Source organism: Cibotium barometz, chromosome 58, assembly GCF_041138505.1.
Source record: "Cibotium barometz isolate CiBa-2024 chromosome 58, ASM4113850v1, whole genome shotgun sequence".
NCBI lineage: Eukaryota > Viridiplantae > Streptophyta > Polypodiopsida > Cyatheales > Cibotiaceae > Cibotium > Cibotium barometz.
This window is the reverse complement of record NC_141103.1, coordinates 12,043,515-12,062,018: the sequence shown is the minus strand read 5'-3', so window position 1 is coordinate 12,062,018 and position 18,504 is coordinate 12,043,515. Positions and strand designations below refer to the sequence as shown.

General features: G+C 41.1%; 1 protein-coding gene across 1 annotated transcript; it reads left to right on the top strand.

Annotated features, from left to right (window-relative positions):
- The first annotated feature begins 4,921 nt into the window (after positions 1 to 4,921).
- Positions 4,922 to 5,488, top strand: LOC147605905 (uncharacterized). The gene is made up of 2 exons (XM_086792322.1): positions 4,922 to 5,237; positions 5,330 to 5,488. Exons 1-2 carry the CDS (start codon positions 4,974 to 4,976, stop codon positions 5,453 to 5,455), a joined length of 390 nt encoding a protein of 129 aa, XP_086648448.1. The 5' UTR covers positions 4,922 to 4,973; the 3' UTR covers positions 5,456 to 5,488.
- The last annotated feature ends 13,016 nt before the right edge of the window (positions 5,489 to 18,504 follow it).

The window sequence follows — 18,504 nt, the reverse complement described above, 5'->3', positions numbered from 1 at the left end:
AGTTTAGGGTTTAGGGTGAGATTTGGTTCCAATTACAAAGGAGACTCTGGCGGAATTTACAAAACCGTAATTCAGTCCTAGGGTTTTTGGGATTAGGTCCGAGCTTATGGCTTATGCATAAGACTTGTGCATAGAGCGTGTGCATATGGCTTATGCATAAGACTTATGCATAGAGCGTGTGCATAAGGCTCATGCATATGGCTTATGCATAGCATAGAGCTTATGCATAAGACTTATGCATAAGGCTTATGCATAGAGCTTATGCATAAGTCTTGCAGCCTTATTATGCAAGCTTATACTTATAATATGGGCGTAGATTATTGCATAAGGCCTTTATAAACAGCTATTTATGAATAGAGATAGCTTCTCTCTCCATCCTTGTTCAAATTCTATTTAATTTTGTATGGAGAGGAGATAAGCTGATTTGTGTTTAATGAGCTGCATGTACATGTTATCCTGCTAGATGGAGCCTCTCAATCTTGAAGAGAGAATAGCGTGTCCATGCATGCGATGTAAGTACCAAATCTTTCGAAAACGAAGGATTTGCAACGAGCATGTTCATGACGCTGGCATATTTCCAATGGAGCGCTTGCAAAATTTACGGTTTCAATCGTACAACCAAGCAAGTGTGCAGCCGCATCTTGATAACATTGCGCCTGTGAATTCTCGTCCCCAACAAAGGATGAGGATATCGCAGGAGGGAGTGACAGATGGAGCTCAATTAACAGCAGGAGGAGTGACAGATGGAGAAGGTCAGGAAATGGAAGAAGGTCCAATGGAAGAAATGTTGGATGCCTTCATCGAGCAATAAGAAGCTCTCTTCGAGGAGCATGAACATGAAGATCATCAACCACGACATTCTCAACGGTCAAATTATGAACCAGAGGAAGAGGCCATGCGTAAACTTGCACGCCTTCCATTATACAATGGTGCCAACATATCTGTATTGCGTGCATCTCTTACGATGCTAAATTTGCAGTCAGTTTTTGGATGTTCTAATACAAGTGTCACTGAACTATTCAAGTAAGGTCTTTTTTTGGAGATTACACCTACTGTTGAAATGTTAAATTATCAACTTGTATTTGAGAAAATCTTAATAGTAACGATCAGATATTGCCATACTTGCAGGCTTTTGAAAGATCAAATATTGCCCCCTGGCAACGAGATGCCTCCATCTCGTGCAGATGCGAAGAAGTTATTGAAATCCATAGGCATGGATTACAATAATATTCATGCTTGTCGCAATGATTGTTGCCTCTTCCGCCATGAATATGAGCATTTGCAAGAATGTCCCCATTGTGGCTCTAACAGATATAGAGAAGATGTTCAGGGGGAAGCTGTCCCGGTAAAGGTTCTCAGGCACTTTCCAATCATCCCAAGGATAAAAAGCATGTTCAGGTGCAAATCAATAGCAAGCTTGATGACATGGCATGCCACAACTCGATCCACAGATGAAGTGATGCGTGTGCTTGCTGACTCACCCGCATGGAGACACATTGAAGAGAAATGGCCGGCTTTTAAGGAAGAACCTAGAAACCTCCGTCTTGGCCTAGCAATGGATGGTGTAAACCCTTTTGGTTTAAGGAGCTCTTCATGGAGCACATGGCCTGTTTGCCTTGTGAATTATAATCTTCCGCCATGGTTAGCAATAAAGAAAGGTCATCTGTTGCTCTCATTAATAGTTCCAGGAAAGTACAAGGTGAAGAACATGGATGTATATTTGGCACCACTTATTGATGAGTTACGCATCTTGTGGAACGGAATTGAAGTGAAGGACATGTCAAAGCAACAGAGTGGCCAAAGACTTACAACTGTGCAAGGTATTCTCATGTGGACAATGCATGATTGGCCTGGCTATGGAGAATGCTCAGGTTTGTCTATATCGGGTTACAATGCATGTCCTGTATGTGGTCCTCGACTTGATTCAAGATACTCAAAAGCATTACGAAAGAATGTCTACCAAGGACATGTTAGGTATCTTCCAGAAAATCATGAATTGTGGGATGGTAATCTAGGAAGACCTCCTCCAAGTGCATTGAAGGCAAGCGATTGGAAGATCAAATGGGAGGAATGTGGCAACTTGGCATGTCCTGGGATGAAGAGGCTCTCTATCTTTCACCAACTCCCCTATTGGGGTGATCTCCTTATAAACCATTTGCTTGACCCGATGCATATTTTCAAGAATGTAGCTGACATTCTGTGGAAGATCACCATGACAGGAAAAAAGGATACTAAAGGCCAAAGGGATGACTTGGAAGAGATTGGTTGTATGCAAGAGTTGTGGGCTCGCACTAGACCCAATGGAAAGGTGCTACTTCCAAGAGCCCCATGGGTTTTTAGCAAGATGGAGGAACAACAAGTCAAGAGGACAATTTCTGAGTTTCGGACTTCTACAGGTTGTATGCATTGCTTGAAAAGTGCATTTACAAAGGATGATGATCTTAGTGGTCTCAAGAGTCATGATTGGCACAAGTTTTTACAATTTGTGCTACCCATAGCAATAAAAGATTGCCTCACTGAAGACATTAGAGCTACTATCTATAAGATTGGCACATTGGTGCGCTGGATTTCTTCAAAAGAGATAAAGAGAGACACTTTGGAGACAGCGCGTTTAAACTCCATAGAGGCAGTCTGCATGGTAGAGAAGTTTTTCCCTACAAGTTTATTAACAATCCAGATGCATCTGCTAGTTCATGTTGTAGATGAGGTTGCAGTTGCTGGAACAGTCCATTCAAGATGGATGTTCTTTTTGGAGAGGTTTATGAAGACATTAAAGGGATTTGTTCGCCAAATGGCTCGCCCAGAGGGTAGTATGTCAGAAGGGTGGCTGATACAAGAGTCCCTTGTTTACATCACTGAATATTTAAGTTCCTCAGATCCAGAGATACCTCGACTATGGTCTCAAGAGTCCAACAGGCGAGTCATTGGTGAGGAACCTCAAGGCCAAGGCATTAAGAGAAAGATGGATAACACTTTGAGAGAAAAAATCAACAAATTTTGCATCTTGAACTCTCATGTAATGGAGAAGTGGATTGAGACATATGAAGCTCTCAAGCGACAGCGAGTACAAGATCGTTTAAGTTTCAGAAGGAATCGCACTACAAGAAATCTCCCATATCCAGAAGGTATGCAAGCTCTTCCGGACTTTCCCACAGGTAGATGGCTAGAAGCTACAATTTTAGAAGCCAAACGTGCTGGTTTACCTATAACAGAGGAGGAGGAGGAGGAGCTTACAAAAGGATGCGATTGGCATGTAAGTGTTTAAGTTCTACATGTCTCTCTTTTTTTTCTCTACATGTCTCTGTGTTTGATTCTCCATCAACAAACTTTTTGTGCTATTTGTAGTATCACAAATATGGGGCGTTTTGGTCACATGGACGTCATTTTCGAGTAGAACGAATAGACCAAAGAAGAGCAACCTTTGATTGTGGTGTCATAGCACAGTTTGTTCAAGAAAGTCGTGCAAGTGCAAGTGATGATAACACAATTACTGGAATGCTTGATTACTTTGGAACCATTCAAGATATATTAAAGGTTGGCTTCAGAAGTTTTGAGTTGTTTATCTTTGATGTGAAGTGGTTCAAGGTAATCATGAATGGGCCACATGCAACTGTACGTAGAGACAAGAGTGGCCTCATCCAAGTGGACTCCACAAAGGTATGGACCGATCAGCAAGATACTTTTGTGCGCCCAGAGCATTGTGAGCAGGTTGTCTTTAAAGCGGATCCAAAAGATCCACGCTGGCTGTTTGTGGTTCAAGTCGCCCCCCGCAGTAAGCAAATTTTTGAAGAATTTGAGCTACAACAAGGTGATGTGGATGCACATGGTAATGGAGAGCAGCAAGAACAAGCCGAGATCAACAATGAAGAGGAGCAAGCAAAGGAAGAGGAGCAACTAGAGCAAGATCCAAATGAAGAGGTGCAAACCAAGGAAGCTGAAAAACAAGTTGAGGAAGAAGACATAGATGATGAAGACATCCTTCATCAAGGGACTTTTAATGATGAGGATGCTGAAATGTACATAGACATAGATCTCTTTGGGGCTACTGATCTTAATGAGGATGATAGAATAGATAACGATTTTTAAAATGATGTATCTCAATGATTATGCAAATAGTTATGACATATTTGTAATGGGTTTATGACATTGAAGGTCCATTCATTGTTTACCATTGTTAATGTTTACCATCATAATCACTACTGTAGGAGCAAGTTGATATAGTTTTACCAATGTTGTTTATCATTGTTAATGTTTATCTTATGGTTCTTTCATTCATTGTTTACCGTGTAATTTTCATTTCGTACAAGTTTGTCATATGGTTTTTTGTCCAACAGGCCATGGGTGACTCACCACCCTACGACTACAGTCCAGATTTCTCATTTAATCCTACACCGCAGGGCATGAGTCCCCAGCAGTTATATGGTTTTCTTTCGTCCATGACTCCAGAGCAGAGAGCCATGGCTCAGAGTTATTGGGGTTCTGGAGCAGGGACATCTGCCTCACCATTTGGCTTCCCGACGCCAGTTCCCACACCCGTGGGTACGACAGCAGCTCCCACACCTCATACCACACAGCCTTCCACTCCTCTTACAGCTCGATCTACCACCTCTTCACATAGACGGCGCTCACGTAGTAGGTCTTCAGGGGGAGGTTGTTGTGGTGGTAGTGCCACAGATGCTGTGACACCACCACCACGTGAGCGTCGTCCTTCGCTCTCATCTGTTGATAGCACACCCATAGGGTCACCTTCCACTCCCTGGGGTGCACATGACCATGACAACAGCAAGATTTACACAGTTAGGGATGGGGCACCAATAATGGATAGTGCAGGGAAAGCAATGAAGACACGCATTCGACAATTGTGCACTATACAGTTTCATGACTCTGTCATGACTAAATGGGATCAGCAAGACAAGGGGAAGAAAAATTATATAAACACAAAGATAAAGCAAGAGTTCCAGCCATCTGACCCTATGAATGTCGTCTCTAATGAGTGGATACAGTATACAGCTCGCATTTTGATGGGGCATCATAGGTCAGAGGCGAGGGACGCATTTAGAGAGGGGAAGGAGAAACCTGTTTGGCTAGATGACAGGGAGTGGGCAGCCATTGCTCAGGAGCTCACCGAGACACCAGACAGGTTTCAACAACAAAGAGAGGCGGCAAGGGCAAGACTCCAAACAATAGGGGCTTCTCATCTCGGGAGTGGTGGTTACGAAACCATGCGCCATGAATTCGTAAGTGTTTGTAGCAATTTTATTTATTTAAATGTATGTTTGTGGACTAAATGTTGATTTCTAAAAGTTATAATTGTTAATCGTGTGTGCAGGAGTTGGCCATGAATCGCCCACCAAGTAGGCGAGAGGAGAAGTACGCTCACAAACATGGCCTTGTGGCCTTGTTTGAGATGCTTGAAGAAGAAGGAGAGACCGTCAATTGGGAGGCATTACCATGATGTAAGATGACCTTCAAACTAATGAAATATGATCAAAACATTCTTGAGTATTAATGTTTAATTTAATTTCTTGTTTGTCGATCAGGAGAATATGCAAACGAGCACGGTTGTTTGTGTGCTCTATTGTAGACAGAATGGTGCTGTCTGTTGCTGTTGTTGATCCTGCTCATTGCAGGCAGCTAGGCAACAGCCAGGCAGCACTATTCTGCCCAAAAAAAAAATCTGCTACAGCGTGGGTATATGCCCCGGTACCGACGTCGCTATATTCATTGGTATTTTCGTCGGTATTAACGTCGGTACAGATGCTGGTATAAGCGCCGGTATAGACACCGGTATAGACGTCGGTATAGGCGCCGGGTGTATTACCCGACACTTATACCGACGCTGTGGTTCCGGCGCATATACCGGCGCTTATACCGATGACGTGGCTTTTTTACACCCCGTTAAATAGCGCCGGTACAAGCCCCGGTATTAGGCTAACATGTAGTAGTGTTAATTCAAGAAGGAAGGCCTGTGGCTTACACTTCTCGTAAGCTTAAACCCTATGAAGTCAATTATGCCACCCATGATTTGGAACTCCTTGCAGTTGTTCATTGTTTCAAGTTATGGAGACACTATCTCCTAGGCCGTAAGTTTCTGCTTGTATAACTGACCACCAGAGTTTAAAGTGGATCTTCACCCAGCCCAATCTCAACATGAGGCAAAGGAGATGGATTAAGATTCTGCAAGAGTTTGATTTTGATATCAAATTTCGTCCTGGAAAGGATAATGTTGTAGCAGATGCCCTAAGTCGCAAATCCTTTCTAAGTGCAATCTCTATGCCAAATAACCCCATCCTAGAGAAGGTAAAGCAGGTTTCACCTCATGACTACCAAAAGCTAGTAAGCCTAGTTCACAAGGAGGCACCCATAGAAAAGGAAAATGTATTGATCACAAGGGATACACCCTCGATGATGAATGCCTCTACTTCATGCATAGGTTATGTATTCCCAAAGATCTTACACTAAAGAAGATGATCTTGTATGAAGCTCATGATAGCCCCGTATAGCAGGACACCCAGGTTATGCAAAAACCTTGAATGCCTTAAGGAGAAGTTACTTTTGGCTTGGAGTGAAGAGAGATATCCTTCAATACATCAGACAATGCCTTTCATGTCAAAGGATTAAAGCTGAAAGAATCAAAATGCCCGGAAAACTCCAACCTCTAGTTGGACATTCCTCAGATGAAGTGGGAATGTATCAGTATGGATTTTGTCACAAGTTTTCCCACAACACAGGGAGGATATGATTCTATTTTAGTAGTTGTGGATATGCTTACCAAAGTGATCCATATTATCCCAGTAAAAGAAGACATTTAAATCTTCTGATATTGCCCGCCTTTTCATCAAGGAAATCTTTAGGCTTCATGGATTGCCAAAAAGAATAGTCACTGTGACCGGGACTCTGACTTCACTTCAAAGTTCTTGACATCATTATTCCAGGCTATTGGAACACAATTTAGTTTCAGTAGTACAGCTTACCACCCAAAAATAGATGATCAAATTGAGAGAGTCAATCAGGTTATAGAAGACATCCTGAGAGCCTATTGTGGGCATGAACCAAAGAGGTGGATTCAGTATCTCCCTCTAGTGGAATTCTCTTACAATACATCCTATCACCAAAGCATAGGGATCTCACCATTCAAAGCTCTTTATGGTCAGGAATGTTTGTCTCCCTTAAATTTCTCTGACCCCACACTAAAGGTTGAAGCCTCTAGGATGATGCTTGAAAAAATGGAAGAACAAACCAAAGCTATTCGTAAGAATATTAAAGCCGCCCAGGATCGACAGAAGCATTATGCTGATACCAAAAGATCTGAAAGAATTTTCCAGCAAGGAGACAAAGTTTTTCTTCGAGTGCGGCCAAAGAGAAGTTCTTTATCTCTTGGAAAATTTAGGAAGCTGAGTCCAAGGTATTGTGGGCCTTATGAAGTCATCAAATGTTTGGGAAAACATGCCTACAAACTTCGCCTCCCGACCCACCTCAAAATCCATGATGTATTCCATGTAAGCTTACTAAAGCCATACGTGCCTCATCCTGATCATGTTCTTGATGATGAACAAGTTGTAATGCCAACTCACGGAGTCCTTGAAATGAGACCTAATAGAATCATCGACTCTAGAGAAAGAGTGCTTCGCAATAGAATCCTTAGGGAACATTTAGTGGAATGGAAAGATTACCCTGAGGAGGATGCCACTTGGGAGGAAGAGTCAACCCTCCAAAAGAATTACCCAGAGTTCGTGCCGAGATGCGGACATCTCGAGTTCTTTTAGTAGGGAAGGATGTAACATACCCATTGTAAATAACAATGTACTTGCTTCAGAGTTGAAAAATAACAATGTACTTGTAAATAACAATGTACTTGCTTCTGAGTTGAGAAATATAACATACCCATTGTAAATAACAATGTACTTGCTTCAGAGTTGAAAAATATAACTTAGTTTGTCATTTTTACGATCACAAAACTTCTATTTTTGAAAAATGAGCCATTTTTGCTTAGAAATTTATAATTTTGAATCCAAATTTAGAATCTACGCGTAATTTTACACTTAAAATAGTTTTTTTTGAACTAAAAACGGGTACCCGGAATGGGTTTAATTAAGCTTTTAAGCCTTTAATCTGCGAGCTTCCAACCTAAAATAGTAACTATCCAGGCGTCTAATCAACGAACGGAACACGCCCCCATGGTCACGGGGCAAGGCCGGACATTTTTGTCAAAAAAAAAATTTTGACCCCCCGGACAACGGTGGTGGCCGGCGTGGGCCCCACCCACGGGCGCCGCCCGTGAAACGACCGACAATCCACTCGGGACACCCAAGTGTGTACACGACCTAGACGCACCCTCCAGCACACCCCTACACGTACCCCCTCCTCCCAGAACCCTCTATCCATAGGTGTCGCGTTCTCTCTCTCTTGGGGACACCTCCACCCCCATGTGTCACACTTTCTCTCTCTTCGAGACACCTCCACCCCCATAGGTGTCTCGTGCCCATACTCTCTCCCAGACACCTACACCACCCAAGTGTCGCCTTCCCGCACGCGGCGGACGTCCACCCTCCAGCACCTATAAAAGGACCCTCCTAGCCCTCTTCTCCGAAAAAGCCCTCCAGCAAGCTCTAGGACATGTCCTACACTCTTCTCCCCCCCGTGTGAATAGACTTAAAGTGTGCTTGTCCTCCAACCCTTGCCTTACTCTTCCCTAGGCCTTCCTAACCATGCACTCTTCCCTAGGCCTCCCTGGGCGTACACTCCCCCCCATATGCTTAGGCTAAGAGGTCTTTCCTACCCATAAGCCCAACAAGCTTTTCCTACCCCAAACGGACTCCGTTTTCGAATCCGTTTGAACCAGTAGAATTCTCTCTTTTCTCCCCAAGTTCCCAACATCTTATATTCACCCCGTTCTCTCTCTATCCTCTTAAAACTCTAGTGCTCCTATGGCGCCGAAACGCCGTCGAAATGAAGAACCACGCGTTGCCCAAGGAGGGAATGAAGCGAATCGCATCCCTGCAATCGACTTCGCCCCTCGGAGCGAATAGGCACGAAAACGATAACCAGGTTGGTCATTTAACAAGTTTAAGTAAAATTCTCTTTTATGAAGCTTAATGCAAAGATTCTAAATAATAGGAAAGGAACCAAGGTTAAACCCCTAGTATAGATGGCCTAAAGTACCTTATGGTTACTCTTAAGTAAAGTTATAAGAAAATAATCTTGCTTTTGAATCATTGTCTTTCCGAAACGATGGTTTCTGTTAATGTGTGAATTCATTGAATAAAGGCTATGTCTCTTTTTATTGGATATACTATTGGTTTATTGCTAGCATGCAGGTACAGCTTCTCCCCCCTTAGCTAAGTCCGTGCTTGCCTGTGTAGCCAAGCGGAGGATATAGCGAGGCCGGGAGTCGGCCCAGGGCAATCCCCTCCTATGCCACTGGGAATTGGATTTCACCAACAGGGTGATGTATATATGCAGCCTAGTTTTGTGGGTCCATGCTAGTGCGGTGACTTAACCCCCACCTCATGAGGAGACGTCCCCTCCGAAGGGCGAGAGGGTTTGGTACAAGCGGCAGTACCTGAGGGGGTGATAGGACGGCTTGGCCCTCATCAGCTGGCTGACGACGAGGGGAGACGGTCCGTGAGGTTTACCTAGCTGGTTGAGGCTGGAAGATCGAATTCTAGATCATCGGTGTGGTTGTGGTTGTGGTTGTGGTTGTGATTGGATTGTGGTTATGGTTATGGGTATGGTTTGGACATGGAAGTTTGGATTGGAATATCGGCCCGGTTCCAGGGTCTTTGTAAATATTTTTCACTTTAAGGATGTTTGTTGATTTCAATGTTGTGCTAAGGAAGATTTCTTTTAAGGAATCAAGTGTAATTAATTAACAAAGGAATTTATTTTTAAGTGTTTCACAGTGTGGTAGGACTTAATTAGAAAATAATTGAACGGGTGAGTGTGTGGAAAGTGGGAGAATGGATGTCCTGACGGTACCATTCTAAGGATGGGTGGACCCGATCAGTCGAGTAGCTTTCTACTAGTCGTAACTTACGATACTTAGGAAATAGTAGAGTCCCGAACAAGACTTGTTTTAGGGGACCGAGCTTGCGGCCGTGCCTCATGAAATACGGGGGGAAAAAGGCATTGGCTTCCTTGAACCAAGTGTGGGTCTTGTTCCATCTCCACGCACATTCCATGCTGGGGATTAGAATTTCCTTTAGGATGACTATGTTTTCCCTGTGAGATAGAGTTAGGTCCTTCCGTTTGCTCGTAACCTCGTATTTCTACGAGATCGAGGTGTCGTCAATCAGAAAATAACATGAGACTTAACCGCCTATCAAAAGGATTCCCTCGCCCTACGGGTAGGGGTTCTTACAATTTGCACTGTTCTGGCACTACTCCCCAAGCCACTCAGGATCATTTTTGATGCATTTATAATGAAGTTGAGTACATTAATTATAAAAAATAGTAATTTACAAGATAAAAATATCTTTAATCATGTGTAAAAATACATTATTTGTCATCCAATGCATCAGGAAAAGCTCCTGGAGGGCTTGGAAAGCTATGCCAGAACAGTGCAAATTGGGGCTCTACAGCAGGGTGCAGGCTCAAAATTCGCACTGTTCTGGCATTGCTCCTCTAGCCACTCAGAATCATTTCTGATGCATTTATAATGAAGTTGAGTACATTGATTATGAAAAACAGTAATTTACAAGATAAAAATATCTTTAATCATGTGTAAAATTACATTATTTGTCATCCAATGCATCAGAAGTGCTCCTGAAGGGCTGAGGAAGCTGTGCCAAAACAGTACGAATTTGGGCTCTATAGCAGCAGTGTAGGCTCAAAACTCGCACTGTTCTGGCACTCTCCCCTAGGCTCCCAAGGTCATTTTTGATGCATTCACAAAAACATTGATGGTACAAACTAGAAAAAACAATGATATACTTGATGAAAATAAGTTTGCAAAAACTGTATTGTATTCATAATAAGAAGTGATACATTATCTTTACAAAAGCTTTCTTACAATATTGAGCTTCCTTCTCTTGTTATTGGGCAGAGTGTGCTCAAGGAGTGATTGGGCTATTTCTTAAGGATCCTCTATGCCTATGCTTTTGGCTATACCTATATGAGCAAGAAGCTTACCCCTAAATCCAAAACCAAGAACATCAAAGGCAAGGGATTTTTAAATCAGAACTATACATTTGGTGCTCTGTGCCATTAGAGGCTACACAGAGCACCTTAGAGAGGGATTTCAAAAAGAAGAGAGTGAAGGTAGATTGAGGGGTGTAGTCCCTGTGGATAATGGCAATGCCATCCACAAGAAGCCGACCAAGATAGTGCGCCAACGCAGCATCATGTCCATGGACCTTGGCCTGGTCTTTACTGTCGCCGCCTCTCCCTGCAAATGCGTCAATTTCAACCACCCTCTGCAATCAAAGAAAAAATCAAAATATTTTCCTATACATAATTCCCATGGTTCCCTCCTTGCGCTTCCCATTCTGTAAAAATATAGAAAGTGACACAATAACCAAAAAGTGTAAGGGTTAATTCTAGACATGTAGTGGAATTAGATATACCTTTCTTCTCATCAACTTGAAACTTGACTCTCAAAGACCATGATGGTAAAGTATTGACGCAGGTCTGTTAGGCTCCAATGCTTGCTTGCTCTGCCACTCGATCAATCCATCCATTTTGCATCATCACAGCTACCTCAATAAGCATAATTTCTTCTTCTGAGGCTTGAAGTGGGATCCATGTCCCGTGCTTTTTCATCCATCTTTGGTAGTGTAGACACATGTACAAAATAGAGCGTGCCTTCAAGAACCTGCAAGACACTATAGTCTCTACTACATTGCACTTATACACATCACCTTGATGTGATCCCTCATTAACCTCCCAACCCTCTCCTAGTAATCCTTGAATTTGGTCAGACCGTACCTCCTTACAAATATACATTGTTTTTGTTTGGTGCATTGGCATGGAATTGAACATGTGCACAAAAACATGTAAAGGACAAAACCAATTTAGCCCTACTGACCTAGATGCCTTTGAAAACTTAAGTGATGTCTTGATATCACTTACCATCTTAAACTTTAAGCATAAGATGGTCCAAGCATCTGGTTTAGGCTATTCGGGATTTTAAAGAGGGGGTTGGGGATCTCTTCTAGCTTGCCAAATAAACCTCGTTTTTTATCTACAAAGTATGAGTGAAAAGGAAAAGATATTGTTCTGTACAAGATCACTTGGGCTTTGAGATACAAACATTGTCTCTCCAATGGATGCATGCAGAGCATAGAAAACTCCAATGAGGCTTTGGAGTGGTTGTTCCTATCTGCAGAGCAGAGAGACATAAGAAAATGGAGGATCATAAGAAAATTTGAAACAAAAAATCCAATATTAGCATGTTGTTAAAGCTGTGTTTATGTTACACTGACAATTTGAAGGAAACCTTGGTCGTTGGCCTTGAATGTACAGGTCTCCGAGGGAATACACATGATGCACTATGGCAACTAGTCCTTCCTTCTTAGTATGCTTGAAGCCTTGTAGTCGCCCCTTCCAATGATGTAGCATATTCCCCAGTTGACACACTCGATGTGGTCCCTTAGAGCTTGGCTACATGTAGACCCAAGCCCCAACCCTGAATCTTGTTGGAGCAAAAACTCCATTCTCATCTCTTGTGTTATGCAGCACAAGCTCTTCCACCTTCTCCCTAGGTCTTCTCACATTATTGGAAGAGGCCACGGTGGGGTAAGAAAAGTGAAGAAGGGAAAAGAAAAGCTTGTTTTACAACAGAGGAGTGGAGAGGAGAGAAAGTTCAGGGTTTTCAGTGCAGCAATGGAAAGCTTAAAAGAGGATAAGAGTTTGAGAATAGGCTTCCTGAACCTAACGTGTGAAGTGTTGGGATCTTCACTTATTTCTCAGCCATCTCAAGGTCTTGTGAAGGGAGGGTGGAAGAAGAAGATGAAGAGGCTGCAAAAATAAAATGCAAGGTGGCTGTCCAATGGTGATGGTCACCTTCTACCCAATCTCCAAGTCCCGTACAGCCCGAACAATCTCCAATCAACACCTCAAATCAGCAAAACCTTGACGTCCCACTGTCTCCAAGCTTCAAGCCACCTGTGGGGCTCTGATACCATGTCAGAATGCATAGCAAAAATGCACACCACTGCTATGTAGAGAGCAAGACACATATGAAAGAGAGAGAGACTGTGGAAGTCTGCTATATACATCAAATAAAATTTCGTAAATACACAATTTGGAGTGTGGGAGCAAGGGGCCATTTTATATGGCCCCTAGCTGCTAGTTGGCCAAATCGACAGCAACTTGATTACTCACGGCTAGCAAAGATGTTATCGACCAGTATAAATCCAGTCGGCTAGCACTGAGGGAGGGGTTGGGTAGCACTAGAGCAGTCGGGAAGTACCTGAAGGTAGTCGACAACCCATACACACCTCCACAAAAATATAAAAAATACACGGAGAGTGAGAAAAAATTGGAAGACACTAAAACGGGTGGGCACACCCACAACAGAGGCCCTGACATAGTGTATAGACAGGAGATGACTGTTAACAATTCATCCATCAAAGGATGATCATATTTTGAAGGCCGATTCTTAGCAGAATACATAACAATAGGAGTATATATTGGATGTGCATCAACCAATTAACATTTTTCAAGAAGAATGAATTTCACCAAGCTCCACCATTTCAAATGCCGAGGATAAGAGCTTCTTAGTATGTAGAAGGCTCAAGGGGTTCACTGTAAGTAAACCCTATGTATCATGTGTTCAGAGCCTATTTTAAAAATCCCTTATCTATGAATTTTTCATGAATAGAACATATCCTTTTTCTATTCAACTTGTGAATACCCCCTTTAAATGGTACTCTTTTGTATATAAAAAATGTGTAAAAGATGAATTTTGAAAATCCCTTTTGGTGAACCCACCTGCTATGCCTACATATTTATGAGTGACAAATCCCCCCCCCCCCCCCCCCCGAGGTAGAAGGAAGCATAAATCGTTGGCAACCAAGATGGTATCAAACATTCACATATAAAGAAATAATAATAAATAAGTGGTATTGTCATTTCAAGTACTAATTTGGATGAGAAGAACATGAAGCAAATCCATGTGATAAATTTGGATGAGAAGAACATGAAGCAAATCCATGTGATTGAAGAAAGGCATCAATCTTTAAGTACCATGCATGCGAAGCCTGTTTCAAACCATAGAGAGCTTGATGAAGATGACATACTAGATGTTCCTTTGTTGGGATAAGAAAACCAAGTGTTCATTCCATATATATCTCTTCTTTCAAGTCACCATTGAGAAAGGGTGTTTTAACATCCATTTGATGAATTTCTAATCAAATTGAGTGGCAAATCCCAAAAGAACATGTATACTTGTCATGCAAACAACAAGTGAGAATGTATCATGATAGTCAACTCTTGCTACCTGAGAGTATCATTTGGCAACTAGATGAACTTTAAATTTGTCAAAAGAACCATTAGCCTTAACTTTTGTCTTGTACACCCACTTACACTTGATAGGTGTTCGTCCATGAGAAAGACTAGTTAGAATCCAAGTACCTTTTGAGATGAGAGAATCATACTCAGCTTGGATAGCATCTTGCCACCACTGATCCTTTTGTGGAGAAGAAATATCTTGCTTGTACGTAATAGGGTCTTCAATAATGGACATGGCATCAAGTTTAATGTCATCATGAGGAGTATGAGAACCATGTTCATCATCAATAGGAAGATCAATGTAGATATCAATGTCAGGGCTATTTTTGTCATAATCCAATGAAGAGGATGGAGCAAAGACATCAACTTGAAAATCAACAATATGAGATTCATTGGCTAGAAAAGGAAAATATGTCACAATGGTTTGTGAATCATTAGATGCATCAATGGACCATTCACGACCCATAATATGTTCATCAAAAATTGCATCATGGCTTAAAGTGACCTTCTTGGAGAGAGGATCATAAAACTTATAGCCTTTGGCATTATGAGGATACCCAATGAAAATGACCTTCTTAGCATAAGGATCAACCTTTGTTCATGTCTATTTAGGAATATGAATATAGGCAATGCAACCAAAGACACGTAAACTAGAGATAGAGTGTGTTGTTCCTGTCCAACTTACAATGGGAATATTACCAGAAATAGAATTTGTAGGTAAATAATTTGGAACATAAGCTGCCATAAAAGAACTGCCTCTTTCGAAAACGTCTTTGATAGACCAGCCTGAATAAGAAGACACCTCATCGCATTGATAATGGTCCGATTTTTTTGCTCCTCAAACAACTCCATTTCTTTGAGGAGAATAGGGAATAGTAAGTTCATGATGAATCCATTAACATCACAATATTCTTCAAACTCATTAGATATATATTCTCCACCATCGTCACTTCGTATAGTTTTGATAGCCCAATTAGTTTGAAGTTCAAAATGTTTGCGGTATCATTGAAATACACTGAGAAGTTATCATTTTTGTTGTAGAAGAAAAACATGTGTAAGTCAAAAAAAATCATTAATAAATGTAAGGAAATAGCGGAATTTGGAGTAGGATGGAGGGAATGGACCATAAATGTCAATATAAATAATATCTAATAGATCTTGAGAGCGATGAGAGGTGGAAGAAATAAAAGGTTTTCGGTGATGTTTGCCCAAAGCACAATGTTCATAGACACTAAGAGTTGAGCGAGGCTTCAGTTGAAGACCACGCACTAATTCGACGATATAGATCAAGAATTTTTGAGAAGTCGACATGGGAAAGTCAAGAATATCATAGTTTGGTATCACGTTTGCCTGGCGAAGTCACAACATTAGCTAATGTAAACTCAAATAGATTACCTCAACGAGGCGCACTTGCTATGGTATGTCCATCCTTCTCAAATCGACATCGAGTATGGTCAAAACCAACAAATAAACCAAGATCCACAAGATGAGCAACTAATAAAATATTCCATTAAAGATTGGGAACATGTAAAACACCTCACAGAATTTGAGTAGAGGAGTGTGTTCCCAAGTGAAGATCACCAATACCCATAACTTGATGTAGTATCATCAGCAAGATAAACCATATTCTTGATTGGTAAAGTATGATAATTATGAAGCCATTGAGCTTGATATGTCATGTTACCAGTGACACCAAAATCCACTATAAATCATTAGGGCCAAAAATGAAAAAAAAAGGCCCTTTAAGGTTGTGATTAAAACACTAATTCGCTGAGGTGTTACATTAGATGGAAGGCTTCTTGGGCCCTTTTATTTGGCAGTTTAAGGGAGTCAAACCTTTTCTCTTAAGAAGAAACGTTTTCTAATTAGAAGCTTCAAAACAGCTACTTTATTCGAATTTGAATTTTGGAGGGAAAATGAAATTTAAAATCTAGCGGATAAAACCATATCATGTAACATATCTATGGAAAGCTCTTGATGCGTAGATCACGAATCTATAATCTCCGCTCAGATCGGAGCTTGTATGTAGAAGTTATGGAGGTCCGAAAATTGTAAAATTGCCCCCCTCCCCTTTTTGGGAAAAAAGTGTACCCTTTGACCACTCTTACACCTCTCTTAAAAACCCAACATTTCAGTCCACATGGCAACCCCCCATTTGGCTATTCCTTAATCACCTTGATTAGGCTTGGGCAAATTAAAGGTCCCAAGAAGACCCCATTCACTTCCTAATGGTAGAATGAGACCTCCAAATTTGGTCGTTTAGAGGTACTTTTGGAGCATTTAAGAGACGGGTCACAGTAAATGCTAACATTCCTTAAATCATGTCAGAGCTACTTTTCAGTCGTTATTCTCAATGTTATTTGAACTTTTGAAACGTCTATTGTATAAATATTCCAACTAAAACACGTCCATTTTTTCTCTCATCATCATTTGAGTGCTCTCTTTTTCTTGCTCTCTCTCTCTCTCTCTTTTCTTCTCTCTCTCTCATCATCATTTGAGTGCTCTCTTTTTCTTGCTCTCTCTCTCTCTCTCTCTCTCTCTCTCTCTTTTCTTCTCTTCTATCCTTTTCTGTTTCAACCCTTCCAAATGTTTCAATTCTGGCTATGGCAAAGTAATCCGCCGTAAAATTAGCACCATTTTGTTTTCGAATGCAAGTCCTTATCTGTGTGACCGTGTACAGCAAGTCATACGTGTTGCATCCAAATTCAAAGCTGACAAACTTGGTTTGAGCTTAAGTATGTACAGCTTCTAGCCATCTTTAACTCCTTCGAAACACAAAATTACGAATACTATTTTTCTTAACTTTAAACAACATAATACTTGAGATAGACAAAGAGAGAGACAATGACATAGATATACATACATACATACATACATACATACATATATATATATATATATATATATAGAGAGAGAGAGAGAGAGAGAGAGAGAGAGAGATAAAGGAAGGCAGAGTTGAAACACGTTGAGAGATAGAAGAGAGAAGTATTAAATCTAAAAAAATAGAAATTTTATATATATCTCCGAAATGAAGAGCCAAAATTTCTAAAAGTCAGAACAGGATTCGACCCTTAATAAAAAAACATCATCCCTCTCACAAAATCTCTAAGCAACTACCCTGGCTTCTAAAACACGGCACATCTTTTTCATAATTGCATTGAGTCAATTAACAGATATCTTTAGACTCAATACCTCCATGCCTAATGCATGCACTTGATCTTTTAGTCTACGTGTTCTTTACATTGCCCATTACATCCACGTAGACATTCCCCAATTTCAGATTACATGTTCTCCATGAAAGAAATCATGCCTAGTTGGTTTGCCTCCATGCGACCACTACTGTCATGGATGCAATGGAGATGATGACTCATCTCTCAACGTATCTCCCCTTGGGCTGCCACTTCCACAAATCTCATCCCAAAGGGCATCTAAGTACTCCTTGTGCAAGAAACTAAAATTTTCTCAGTGTGTTCGCATGTATCCGAAGACGTTTAGAGCTTGTTTATCCAGATGGAGCCCTTGACCGAGCAAGGTGCTTTGCAGCTCGAACATTCATCAACTCAGATGGCATAGATAAAGCTACTTCTTCATTGGAAGAATCATCCACAGGTACTACATCTTGGGAGCGGTTATTATAATTTTGAAGCTCCATTTGCCGAAATCCAAAATTAAAATCTTAAAGTTCTACAATTATCTCTATGTATCTTTGCCAGCATAAACCCAACCCTAGTATCCTATATGTATACCGCAACAAAAAGAAGTACACAGTGATACATATATTTGTCTATGAAAGGTTTTTTTTCTTTTTTAAGTATCTTAATGTACACAATCCTCTCTTTGCCACTCTCTCTCTCTCTCTCTTTCTCTCTCTCTATCTCTATGCATCTCTTTTCAACATAAAAATTGAGAGAGACAGTCATCTCTTCTCTCTGTCAATCATACATACAATTATATAAGTAAGTAGAAGCATGAATATTATATGCGTCAAGGTGTGTCAAATATACTAATGCGAATACATTGTGTGTGTACATGGATGTTTGGACCTATACATTT

What these genes read in the sequence shown, in the direction of transcription:
- LOC147605905 (XM_086792322.1), top strand. Translation starts at nt 4,974, where the DNA reads ATGAATGTCGTCTCTAATGAGTGGATACAGTATACAGCTCGCATTTTG. An exon ending in AAACCATGCGCCATGAATTC is followed by an intron (nt 5,238 to 5,329) that starts GTAAGTGTTTGT and finishes TCGTGTGTGCAG; the next exon opens with GAGTTGGCCATGAATCGCCC.